Raw genomic sequence first — 14,332 nt, 5'->3', positions numbered from 1 at the left:
AGTAAGAGTTTCAGACTCAAGTCACCATCTCTGCCAGCAAAACTTGGAAATCACCGTGGGAACTTGCTGTCTGGACCTTTAAGATGTTGACTGCTATAGTTATTCTCATATGAAATTTTCAGTGATACTAAATCAGATGAAAGCAGTAAGATTTATAACAAACATCCAGTGAACTTGTTCAGAAAAACGCTGATCATTTTGTCATATACATGATGTACATTCTCTGTCTGTCGGTTCGAGATAAAAGGTTGTTTAAAATGAAATCTCTTTGGAACTAAGATTGAAACATTATGGCCGTCATTTCAAAAGAAAACCCAGAGGGGGAATAGGGATCATGAATATTTCAAATATCTCAGTGGCTGCCTGTGGTTTATACCACTAGACAAAAAAATGCTAATGCATTGAGATCATCAGATCATTTTTCATTTTCTTCTCTGAACAGGATGAAAAGTGTTGTAAAATGTACATCCTGTTTATCTGTTTTTAATTTCAAAACAAGTTGTCATGTTGTAATTTGTCATGAAATAAGTCAGTGAATAAGTTGTGTCTAAACTGGGGAGGAAATCCCCAACGTTCAGTTTCAAAATATTTATCCTGTCTTTGTTCAAGGTTTTCATTAAAGTGACAGTTGGAGATGAATCACATATAGATTAGTCATTGTGCTTTCTATTATTCATCAAACTGCTTATTTTGCATTATTCACCATGAACAACTGCATATTTTCTGTAGTGATGATTATCTGAAATGGTTGGATGTGTGAAACTGGCATGAATCTTTAGTCCAAACTGCTAAGTGACCAAATTGGCAGTGTAATTACATCTCAGCTGGCTGGATAGTCTGGGGTTTTGTCTGCAGCATATGTACGTGTTTGTGCGTTGTGAAAGTGTATAAATGTGTGTGAGAGCGAGAAATGGAGAGAGATGGTGTGTGAGTGAACACATAATGCGAATTATGTCGACTAAATGTCCTTCCACACGCACTGCGTGATACAAGCCTGTGTTTGTGTAGATCTGTGAAGATCAGAGCAGTGTTACAGAAAAGTAAGATGAAACAGAGAGGAGAAATAAGGTGCTCAGGAAGTGTCAGACTAAACACATTAGTGAGGGTTTGATTTAAACACTCTGTGCTGATTGAATGTAGGAAGCCACGAAACCACTCTCTTCCTCTATATTCAAATGACTCTGCAGCACTGCTGGGCTCAGAGCGAATTGAAAACAGACTCATTTGTGTTGTGTATGACTGATTCACCCTTCTTTTAGCTCAAGTGTCTTGTTTTGTACCTGTTTAAAGAGATCAGTCCATAATAATGTTGGAAGTCATCGAGTGCTAACCTCATCAATAATACTGAGTAAATGATTACTCAATGAGGACCATGCATGCTTTTATATATTAATGGTTCTAAGGTAAGCATTATTATTAATAGGTGTCATATTTAGGGATTTAAACAAAAGCATAAACCTTAGTATTACACTGTTAGATGCAGAGCAAACGATAAAATTGGTGGATAAATTCTATACCGCTTGCTTTGAAGAATATCATTGGCTTTTTTGACTTTTTTTGAGCGTCTAGCAACGATCTAGAGCTACAATATATTCCACCATACTAAACACATAGCAACACATTAAAACCCAATCAAAATGCCTTAGGAGCTGCATAGCAACAACCTGGCAGTCTCCAACAATACCGTAGCATTATGAAGAAACACCACAAAGAAAATATCAAAATGTAATCACTTTTACTCTTTCAGTTCAATTCTGTTCAGTTTGATGTGTTTTATTGGCTTGACAAAAACTAAACATTTGTATACCAACACATTTGCAGCATATATGCAAAATGAAATACTGAAGTAAAATAATAGTAGAGATATTATGCAATATTAACAAATTTAATGAATGAAATTCATTATCAGTTTATTAGCATTAATTAAATTATAAAATAAAATATGATGTGCTATGCTTTATTAGCACATAAATAACAATGGTAATTTAAAGTACTTTACATAAAACTGATAAAAAATAATACAAGGGTCATATGAAATAAAATAATAATAAAAAGTAAGAAATAATAAAAGATTTAAAATGTATTAAAGGGTTAGTTCATTCAAAAATGAAAATTCTGTCATTTATTACTCACCCACATGTTTTTCCACACCCGTAAGATGTTCATCTTTAGAAAAAAATAAGATATTTTTGATGAAATACGATGGCTCAGTGAGGCCTCTATTGCCAGCAAGATAATTAACACTTTCAGATGCCCAGAAAGCTACTAAAAACATATTTAAAACAGTTCATGTGACTACAGTGGTTCTACCTTAATGTTATAAAGCGACGAGAATACTTTACAATATCTAGTGATTCGATTCAGTGGTTCGGAGTGCCAAAGTCATGTGATCTCAGTAAACAAGGCTTCGTTACGTCATAAGTGTTTCGAAACTTTTAATAGTTCATGTGACTTTGGCAGTTTGATACATGATCCGAACCACTGATTCAAAACAAAAGATTTGTAAAGCTTCAGATTGTCACAGACACGCCAGGCTCCACCTCACCACAGTACCCACGCACTCAATCACCAGCATACTAATCACCGCCACCTGCACCTCATTCACTCTGCAATCACCAGCACTACAAAGCCACCACTCTCACACACACTCACTGTCCGGTCTCGTTTGCACTACTCCATGTATATGCTTACCTTAAGGACTCCCCATCGACATACTTACCTGCTCCAGCGATCTCCTTCATCTCCTTCGTCTCCTGGTCCCTTCGTGTGCTTACCCTTCTGTGTGTGTGTGAGTGTCTCCAACGTCTCCCTCCATCTCAGCTCAACTCCTGGATCCACAAACCACACAAGGACAGTATTACTTTATATTCATCTCTCAAGAACCTGATAACAGCCATTATCACTCTGTGTTCCACATATTGTTCAATAAAGCTCACCTGGATTGCTTTTATCTCTGCCTCCGTGTCTATATCATAACAGAAGACCGGACCATAACAACTTAACGGCATGAGTACCGACGATCCATTCCAGGAACTCGTGGACGTGCTGCGTCGAGCACTCACACCACAGCCCTCAACATCGTCACCCCTCAACACGGCTGTCTCCGCACCCACCAGCACCGCTCCTTCACCTGCATTCACCGCCAGTCCCATGGCCAAACCGGCGCCCTACTCTGGATCGGCGGAGGAATGCAGCGGATTCCTTCTCCAATGCGAACTGGTCCTGGAGATGCAGCCGCACCTCTACACCACAGACACGGCTAAAATAGCGTTCATTATTTCACAACTGCAAGGGAAGGCTCTGCAATGGGCAGATTCGCTATGGACCCAGAAAGGCCCAGTCGTCCAATCCTATTCGGCGTTCGTCTCCCACTTCCGGGAAGTATTTGGGAAGCCTTTGACTGATTCCACGACTGGTGAGAAACTTTACAATCTAAAGCAAAGAAACCTCTCTGTTAACGAATATGCCTTGCAGTTTCGAACGCTAGCCGCCACCAGCGGATGGAACGAGCAAGCCCTCATCACCACGTTCCGTCAGGGGCTGGAACCCTCCGTGCGGCTGCATCTCGCTGCATACGAGGACTCCATGGGATTAGAACGCTTCATCCAACTCGCCATCCGCGTGGGGTCCCGTATGCAGTCGTGTATTCAAGAACACCAGGGCCAGTCATCCATCACCAACCTCCTCCGTCGATCTGAACCCGTCAGCTCCCCAGAACCAGCCACAGAACCCATGCAAATCGATCATTCTCGTCTCACTCCTAATGAAAGACAAAGAAGGCTGGCCCTGAATCTCTGTCTCTATTGCGGGACTATGGGGCACAATCTCTCCACATGCCCAATACGTCCTCCTCGACCCGTGGTGAGTGCAATATTTCCCTCCATTCAGAAAATGAAACCACTCACTACAACTGTAACCCTTACTGCTGCTAACATCTCTGTTCCAGTGGTGGCGCTCCTTGATTCAGGGTCAGCCGGAAACTTCATCTCAGGCACCCTCTGTAGACAACTCAACCTCAAGATCTCTCCTTCACCGACGAGCTATCAAATCCACTCCATCACGGGCAAACCCCTAAGCCGCAGACACATCCGTCACTGCGTGGGTCCACTTCAACTCAGCATCGGAATCTTGCACACTGAACACATCCATTTGCTGGTTCTGGAGGAATCCACCGCTGACGTGGTTCTAGGGCGCCCATGGCTGGAACAACACAACCCCAACATCTCCTGGCGCACGGGCGAAGTCCTGAAGTGGGGCGATCACTGCTTCCCAGACTGCTTCCCAGCGCTTCCTGTTCCGAAATCTCCACTCTCCAAGCCTCTTCTCGTGAACGCCACGTCCATCGAGAGTCCTGTTGAGAAGCGCTCCGTGGATGTCCCCCCGGACTACGCCCCCTTCAGTGACGTTTTCTGCCCGCAACGCGCCTCCAAGCTTCCTCCACACCGGCCATGGGACTGCGCCATCGATCTGCTGCCGGGTGAACCAGTGCCCAGGGGACGCATATACCCCCTGTCCATACCGGAGGAGAAGGCCATGGAGGAATACATCAAGGAGGCACTCGAACAAGGTTACATCCGCCCGTCTACTTCCCCTGCTGCTTCAAGCTTCTTCTTCGTGGCAAAGAAGGACGGAGGCTTGAGGCCCTGCATCGATTACCGTGCCCTCAACAAGATCACCATAAAGTTCCGCTATCCACTTCCCCTCGTCCCAGCGGCCCTGGAACATCTCCGCGGTGCCACTGTGTTCACCAAGTTGGACCTCCGCAGCGCGTACAACCTCATCCGGATACGTGAGGGGGACGAGTGGAAGACCGCCTTTGTCACGCCCACAGGACACTACGAATACCTCGTGATGCCGTATGGCCTGGTCAACGCCCCCTCCGTATTCCAGGATTTCATCCACGAGGTGCTCCGGGAGTTTCTCCATAAGTCCGTTCTGGTTTATATAGATGACATCCTCATCTACTCCCGGAGCTTGGCCGAACATCGCCACCACGTTGCGGAGGTCCTCCAGCGCTTACGGCAGTTTCATCTCTTCCTCAAGGCGGAAAAATGCTCATTTCATCAACCCTCCGTCCAGTTCCTGGGGTACGTGATTGATCACAGTGGCATCCGGATGGACGAGGGGAAGGTCTCCGCCATACAGTCCTGGCCCACTCCTACTACTATCAAAGAGCTCCAAAGATTCCTAGGCTTCTCCAATTTCTATCGCCGGTTTATCAAGAATTACAGCACTATCGTCAGTCCACTCACCAACCTACTCCGTCACCAGCCCAAGTCTCTGTCCTGGTCTCCACAAGCCACCAATGCCTTTGAGACCCTGAAGAAGGCCTTCACCACCGCTCCCCTCCTCGTCCACCCTAACCCGGACCTCCCGTTCATCGTTGAGGTGGACGCATCTACCACCGGAGTGGGAGCGGTCCTTTCACAGCAGCAGGGGACACCAAGTAGACTCCATCCATGCGCCTTCTTCTCCCGCAAGCTCAACCCGGCGGAGGTCAACTACGACATCGGTGACCGCGAACTCTTGGCCGTCAAGCTTGCCCTTGAGGAGTGGAGGCATTGGTTGGAGGGAGCTACTCACCCGTTTCAAGTTCTCACTGATCACAAAAACCTCGAATATCTGAAGGCCGCTAAGAGACTCAACCCTCGCCAAGCTCGCTGGGCTATGTTTTTCTCTAGATTCAACTTCTCCATCTCCTACCGTCCTGGTTCTAAGAATACGAAAGCTGACGCCCTATCTCGCCTCTATGCTCCTGAGGAAAAGCCCGAAAAGCCTGATACCATTCTGCTGGAGTCCATCTTCGTGAACCCCATCCAGTGGTCCGAAGAAACTATTCCCTCCGCCAATGCCTCCACACGCACTCCGCCGGGTTGCCCCCAAGGCTTGCAATACATCACACGGGCACGTCGCACTCCACTCCTGCACAGCATCCACTCTTCACTTGGCACTGGTCACCCGGGGGTCAAGGAGACCCTCTCGTTGCTCAAACAACGCTTCTGGTGGCCCAACATGGCCAACGACGTCAGGAGGTACGTGCAGGGCTGCAGGGAGTGCGCCATCTCCAAGAGCCCACGCCATCTTCCCACCGGCAAGCTCTTTCCTCTGCCCGTTCCTGAGAGACCCTGGTCACACCTGGGAGTGGACTTCGTCACCGATCTCCCCGAGTCTGACGGTCACACATGCATCCTGGTGGTGGTGGACCGCTTCTCAAAGTCCTGCCGTCTGATACCCCTGGAGGGTCTACCTACCGCCATGGCCACCGCAGAACTAATGTTTAATCATGTTTTTCGCTATTATGGATTACCTGAAGACATCGTCTCCGACAGAGGACCCCAGTTTGTCTCACACGTCTGGAAAGCCTTCTTCTCCCTCCTGGGTGTGACCGTCAGCCTATCGTCTGGATACCATCCTCAGTCGAACGGGCAGACGGAACGGAAGATCCAGGAGATCGGCCGCTTCCTGCGTACCTTCTGTCACGGCCACCAGAACTCCTGGAACCAGTACCTGGGTTGGGCCGAGTACGCACAGAACTCTCTCCGCCAAGCCTCAACGGGACTAACACCCTTCCAGTGCGTACTCGGCTACCAACCCCCGATGTTCCCCTGGGACGGGGAACCCTCCAACGTTCCGGCAGTCGACTACTGGTTCCGGGAGAGCGAGAGGGTGTGGGACTCAGCTCACCACCAGCTGCAGAGGGCCCTGCGCAGACGCAAGATGGCAGCCGACCTTCGACGCTCTGAGGCTCCTGTCTACCAGCCGGGGCAGAAGGTCTGGCTGTCCACCCGGGACATCAGGATGCGTCTGCCCTGCAAAAAGCTGAGTCCCCGCTTCATTGGCCCGTTCACCATCCTTCGGCAGATCAACCCCGTCACCTATCGTCTCCAACTCCCGGCACAGTATAGTAGAATCCATCCTACATTTCACGTGTCTCTACTCAAACCTCACCACCCTTCTGTTGTTCCCTCCACAGAGCCTGACGTGGCAGCCGCCGAGCCCCCCCTTCCACTTCTCCTAGAGGACGGCACAGCCTACGTGGTCCACGAGATCTTGGATTCCCGGCGCCGTGGTGGTAAACTCGAGTACCTCGTGGACTGGGAGGACTATGGTCCCGAAGAACGCTCATGGGTTCCCAGGAATGATATCCTTGATCCTCTTCTGTTACAGAACTTCCATACCAACCATCCAGACAGACCTGCCCCGCGACCCAGGGGAAGACCACCACGACGTCGGGGTCCGCGGCCCTCAGGAGCGGGCCGTGGGAGGGGGGGTACTGTCACAGACACGCCAGGCTCCACCTCACCACAGTACCCACGCACTCAATCACCAGCATACTAATCACCGCCACCTGCACCTCATTCACTCTGCAATCACCAGCACTACAAAGCCACCACTCTCACACACACTCACTGTCCGGTCTCGTTTGCACTACTCCATGTATATGCTTACCTTAAGGACTCCCCATCGACATACTTACCTGCTCCAGCGATCTCCTTCATCTCCTTCATCTCCTTCATCTCCTTCGTCTCCTGGTCCCTTCGTGTGCTTACCCTTCTGTGTGTGTGAGTGTCTCCAACGTCTCCCTCCATCTCAGCTCAACTCCTGGATCCACAAACCACACAAGGACAGTATTACTTTATATTCATCTCTCAAGAACCTGATAACAGCCATTATCACTCTGTGTTCCACATATTGTTCAATAAAGCTCACCTGGATTGCTTTTATCTCTGCCTCCGTGTCTATATCATAACACAGATTTTATCAATTTGTGTTCTGAAGATGAATCCCTAGCCATCACTAGATGTTGTTGAATTAAGTCATTATTTAGTTTTTTTGTTGCACAAAAAGTATTCTCGTCGCTTCATAACATTAAGGTAGAACCACTGTAGTCACATGAACTGTTTTAAATACATCTTTAGTACCTTTCTGGGTATCAGAAAGTGTTAATTATCTTGCTGGCAATGAAGGCCTCACTGAGCCATCGGATTTTATCAAAAATATCTTAATTTGTGTTCTGAAGATGAACGAAGGTCTGATTCGACACGCTGATTCAACGATCTGAAGCTTCCTGAAGCAGTGTTTTGAAATCAGCCATCACTATATAAGTCATTATTTTGTTTTTTTTGGTGCACCAAAAATATTCTCGTCACTTTATAATATTAATATTGAACCACTGTACTCACATGAACTGTTTTAAATATGTTTTTAGTACATTAATGGATCTTGAGAGAGGAAATGTCATTGCTGGCTATTGAAGCCTCAATGAACCATCGGATTTTAACAAAAATATCTTAATTTGTGTTCCGAAGATTAACAAAGGTCTTACGGGTGTGGAACGACATGAGGGTGACAGAATTTTCATTTTTGGGTGAACTAACCCTTTAACATGAGAAAATAAAAATAAAAAATTACAGTGTTCAGTCAGTAAATACACACTGTGTTAAAAAAATTGTGTTTTTATTCTGGATTAAAATAAAATAAAAGTAATAAATCAAAAATACATTCAAAGGTTAAACTATAAAATTTTTCAGTCTTTCTTTGCTTGGATAAAATTCAGTTATTGCGAGTTATGATCTTGTCATTTGTGTGTCCATGCGGTTCAGCAGTGTGTGTTTTGATGAAGTCAACCCTCTGCTCTGCCTTCCCATCATCCCTCATCCTCTGTCTAATCAGGCCTCTGCTCTGCTTCTCGCTGCCTCATTAGCGAACTGTAACGATGTTTTGCTCAAATACATTTTGCTTAGGCTGGCGGTATATCCTTATCCCCTAGTCTGTTTATCTCCCACCCTTGATTTACATTTCAGTGAGTAGGTGTTTGTGGCGATTGAGTAAACACTTTGTGTGGCAGTATTTATATAGCGGTCGAGTCAAGATAGTTGTGTTTACGCGATAAGGCCAGATCATATTCTTAATTGACACAGAGACTCTACTGGTTGTCTATATTAATATAAAACAGAACCAAAAGTCACAGTGTTGAGATATTAATGACATTATTATTGGATTCATGGTTTCGCTTTGAAACTGGACATACACTTGTGTGTGAAGCAGGAGACTTCTGTGAGATTTATAGTAGACTGTAACAAATTATTTTTCAAAGTTGTAAATAAAATTAAGATAATGGAATATGTTTTACAAGAAAATACTATGTTTTAAAAATGTATAAAATTTGTATAAAATACTATGTTTTACTGAAATACTATTTCAGTCTCTCTGCTTCAAAATGTAATGTTTAATCCAATGTGTTACTTGCCCGGTGTGAAAATTGTTTAAAAGTAAATCCAACACCACATATTTTTCAGTGTAGGTCAGTTTTATACTTAGTTATGCTGTAGTTCTCAGAGTAAGGATTGGAGCTGCAGATCTTGCTGTCAGCATGTGGTCATCTTAAGGAGAAAACCACAATTTTCTGTTGCTCAGAATAGCACAGACTCTCATTCAGAATTAGTTTTGTGATGTATAAATGTACGTGTGCATGTGTGTGTGAGAGACGGGGGGGAATAGAAATCTAATGATCTTCCTACACACCTTGTTTATGATCTTAAATGATCTTCCAGTGCTCTTGGAATGTGTGTATTGATGTTCATAGTCTGTGTGAATGTACATGCATGTATGTACCTGTGCCCACAATGTCGTGGGCTGTAATACGGTGGCAGGGGAGAAGTTGTGTGCATGTGTGTGGTGTGTCAGAGACACTTATTCCCGATTCCCGTCATTTGTTGCCGACTCACACTCTGTCATGGTAGGATGAGAAACCAGATCACAACCAATTTAAACTGTCCAGCGAGGGCTTTCATCCAAATTTTTAAAAGAAAACATGAGTGTACATGAGCTTTCCGCTCAGATGAGATATGTTTTTGTCCTATACACGTTCATTCACCACTTTCAAGTCTGCTCATGGAGAAATGCTGGTGACAGTGTGCAGGGCTGGTTTGGGTTGGCGGAAAGAATTCCTGGCATAAATCCAACCTGACAAATCTTAAACTTACTGTAGCTTCTCAGAATCTTCAGTGGTTTGGATTCACATTGTTATGCACATTAAAGGGGTAGTTCAACCAAAAATGAAAATTCATCATTTAAATGTAAATAACTGCCCACTGATAACAGCACACATGTATTTACTATGGCATAGCTTCATTTATTAGTGTCACACTATACCACATAATATATATCACACTATATATTATGTGGTAACATCTAAATGGACTGCATCAAGTTAAAGAAATTATTTAATATTATTCAACAAACTTGAGAATATTGGGATAAACCAATGAAAGTAGTTTTTATTGATCAAATCAAGTAGAAATATACTACTGATGTTGCGTCTTTTTAGGTTCATGTTTTCATGTTCTCAGTTAATGTTTTCATGTCTTTTATTTTGAAGTTAATGTTGGGTCATCTGTTCATGTCATGTGATTACCTGTTCCTTTCATGTGATCTTGTCATGTGTTTACTTGTCATGTGTCATGTTCTGAATTCCTTAGTACATGTGTCTTGTTTTCATTGGTTCCTTTGTTTCATGCGTCGTAGTCTCGTTTCAGTAGCTCTGTCTGTTCATTGGATGTTTTTGTCATGTGATCCCCAAAGTCTTGTATTTAAGCCTTATTATGTTTACCATGTTACTTTGTCATGTTTTGAAGAACGTTATGCTGGTTCCATGTTCCATATTCCATGTTTCATGTTCCATGTTATTGTTAAGTTCATAGTTTATGTTGTTTCATGTCAGGTTTAAGTTTATGTTTGGTTTCACAGTTTTGGATCTGTAAATAAACGGTTCTCCTTAATATTGTCTTCATCTGCTCCATGTAAGCTAGCATTAGAGCAGACATGATAAAATCATAGGAAAAGCTGTCTTTTCTTCTTTTTTCTTTTTTTTTTTTTTGTCCCAATTAACAGTGGTGCCCATAATGAGTATCAGTTACCATGAACCAAATCCCATTGGTTCAAAGGTTCTACACTGTATATTAAACATTTTCTGAAGCAGTGATTTTGTTTTTGTCGCTCAATAGTTTCCATTTCAGTGGACTTGTTAAGACATGTGATATAAAAGAACCTTGCTGATTTTATTTCTGTCTTTTCAATCGACAGAAATAAAAAGTCAAAAACTTTCTTTTTCTAGTGAAACACACTGAATGACTAATGGCCTTCGGAATGTTTCACAATAGACAGAGTGAGAAAATAAGCTGGAGCTGAAGTTGATGTTTCAATACAATATTTGCTATGACACTTGAACTGTTACCTTTTTGAGAGATGTGTTGCTGCATGTATAGGAAGATTGATATTGTTTTCATTTCAGTTAAGGTCTTGTAGCTGTGAGGGGAAAACAAGGATGAGTAATTAAACCCTCTGTGTTTTCTCAGCATGTGTTTACTCTATCTGTAAAGAGAAGGCAAGTTGTGGCTGAAGTCCACTGTGTTATCAGAGTAGACAATGTCAACAAATCAACTGAGAGTATGTTAAATATGTAGGCTACATATGGAAGAGCAAACACAACAAACACACAGGCACACATATATGTTGGATTTTCATGTTTTATGGGGACTTTCAATAGACTTAATGATTTTTATATTGTACAAACTGTATATTCAATCCCCTAATTCTACCCATCACAGAAAATGTTCTGCATTTTTACATTTTCAGAAAAAAAAAAACCCATCACAGTATGATTTATAAGCTGTTTTCCTCATGGGGACCAAAAATGTATTTAGGACTTTTTGTCCCCATAACATAGGGTTTACCAGGACCACACACACACACACACACACACACACATACACAAACAAAGTGTGCGTGTGTACAAAGTGTCTGTGTGAGTCCCCACATATAATTAGCATGATAATACTTCTTAAAGGAAACATAATAATATACAATAGCGTTTGGGTCAGTAAAACATGTTCTTATAATTTGCTCATCAAAGCTGCATTCATTCGATCAAAAATACAGTAAAAAAACATTAATATTGTAAAATATTGTTACAATTTAAATGACTGTGTTTTGATTTAATATTTTAAAATGTAATTTATTCCTGTGTTGGCAAAGCTCAATTTTCAGCATCATTACTCAAGTCTTCAGTGTCACATGATCCTTCAGAAATCATTCTAATATGATGATATGATGCTCAAGAAACATTTCTTATTATTATCAATGTTGAAAACTACGGAAGAGGATTAGGGCCAAGCAATAATAAAAAAAATAAAAGTTGTTAAATTTAGAGAAAAAAGTCGAAATAAAAAGTTGAGAGTAAACTCGTTAAATTTCGAGAAAAAGGTTGAGATAAAATGTTGAGAATAAACTCATTAAATTATGAGAAAAAACTCATTACATTTCAAGAAAAAAGTCGAGATAAAATGTTGAGAATAAAGTCATTAAATTACGAGAAAAAAATCATTAAATTATGAGAAAAAGGTTGAGATAAAATGTTGAGAATAAACTCATTAAATTATGAGAAAAAACTCATTACATTTCAAGAAAAAAGTCGAGATAAAATGTTGAGAATAAAGTCATTAAATTACGAGAAAAAAAAAATCATTAAATTATGAGAACAAATTCGTTAAATTATGAGAAAAATTTTGTTACATTTCGAGAAAAAAGTCGAGATAAAATGTTGAGAATAAAGTCATTAAATTACGAGAAAAAAATCATTAAATTATGAGAACAAATTCGTTAAATTATGAGAAAAATTTTGTTACATTTCGAGAAAAAAGTCGAGATAAAATGTTGAGAATAAAGTCATTAAATTACGAGAAAAAAGTCTAGATAAAATGTTGAGCATAAACATAATAAACATAAACATAACATAATAATGAATTTATTCTCAACATTTTATCTAGACTTTTTTCTCGAAATTTAACGACTATTTTCCTCATAATTTAACGAATTTGTTCTCATAATCTAACAAGTTTTTTTTTTCGTAATTTTATTCTCAACATTTTATCTCGACCTTTTTCTTGAAATTTAACGAGTTTTTGAGTTTATTCTCAACATTTCATTTTGACTTTTTCTCTAAATTTAATTAGTTTTTTCTCGGAATTTAACAACTTTAATCTCGAGATGGTTTTATTTTTTTTATTATTGCTTGGCCCTAATCCTCTTCCGTATAAAATGACTGTTATATACTTACATATCATTTTTTTTTATTTTCTTATGTTAATTATTTTAATATAATAATTAAATAATTATAATTTAATAATAATTATATATAAATATTATTTGTCATAGTTTTTATGATGATTTAGCACCTTCTCTGTGACTCTCTGAATTAGAAAGTTTTTGTTACTGCTCATGTCTTTGCAGTATAGTTTCAATAAATGGTATTTTTGGACTAGAAAATAAGTTTTCTTTGAAATGTTTACGTAGTACATTAAACTTTTTTATTTCAAAAGTTTAAGGAAAATTTGGTCATTTGTCAACTTTTAAAATGAACAGATATTTGTACACTATGTTCAACCTTTCCACATCATCTGTTCAGTGTAAAATAACCGAACAAAGACACACTGGCATTGTTTAACTCACAATGCAAAATATTCCTGAAATTTCCTTTGTGTGTAACTCTTTTACCCTCTCGCCATCCTGCAGACACCTCCGGTCAGCTCTCGTCATCTCCTTTGAGCTCCTCCACGGGTCACCGAGGCATCAATAACCATCCTCTCCACCAGCCCCTGCTCAGCCCGTCTGCCATGAGCTCCAGCCCGGGTCAGCTGCACTCGCCCATCAGCACCCTCAGCTCGCCCATCAATGGCCTGTCCTCACCGTTCCCTGTCATCAGCTCATCCATGGGCCATCCCTCCATGAGTGGCCCATCCTCCACCAGCATGACCTTCAGACCCAGTTTAAGCCCACAGGTAAGACATCACTGCATTTACTGTGGACTTATTTAACAGCTTTAGCATGAATTGCTGTGGGCGGCAGCGCCGAGTGCTATTTCAGATTCTTTCAGAGGTATGCAACAATAAATATTTTTTAACATGTTCTCAGGCTCAGCTTGAACTGAATTTTCCTGCTCAATTGGCTAAACTTGACTTGAACTCTGCTGGAAATTAAAGATCCATGTTAAAGAGTCTGATTGCTCAAATGGTTTTGATTGCATGACTAGATGGTGCACAAAATCAGAGACACAAACATTTGTTTGAATCTTTACCTCATGTATTGAACCAATCAGCCAATTTAGTAAGGTTTTGAAAAATTGCTTTTAATGAGCGTTTCTTGCTACAATGAGACCTGGTCATCTGTTTGTTCATAGCAAACGTAATTGATTTGGCAATAGTGGCGAAGGCTGTCTGCATAACTCATAGCTCAAAAAGCTCTGCTAAAGTTTCTCAGAAATGAAAAATGCTAG

The 14,332-nt window shown here is 41.6% G+C and overlaps 1 protein-coding gene across 3 annotated transcripts in view; it reads left to right on the top strand.

Moving 5' to 3' along the window:
• The window catches only part of rxrab (retinoid x receptor, alpha b), an 82,204-nt gene that overhangs the window by 31,165 nt on the left and 36,707 nt on the right, over positions 1–14,332 (top strand). For all 3 annotated transcript variants that reach the window (XM_067405605.1, XM_067405603.1, XM_067405606.1), the window contains one exon: positions 13,573–13,838. In XM_067405605.1, the coding sequence (XP_067261706.1) occupies positions 13,573–13,838 (266 nt within the window). The remainder of the gene's footprint in view (positions 1–13,572; positions 13,839–14,332) is intronic.

This window comes from Chanodichthys erythropterus, chromosome 13, assembly GCF_024489055.1.
Source record: "Chanodichthys erythropterus isolate Z2021 chromosome 13, ASM2448905v1, whole genome shotgun sequence".
Lineage (NCBI taxonomy): Eukaryota > Metazoa > Chordata > Actinopteri > Cypriniformes > Xenocyprididae > Chanodichthys > Chanodichthys erythropterus.
The sequence above is the reverse complement of the archived record's forward strand: the minus strand, read 5'-3'. Positions and strand labels throughout refer to the sequence as shown.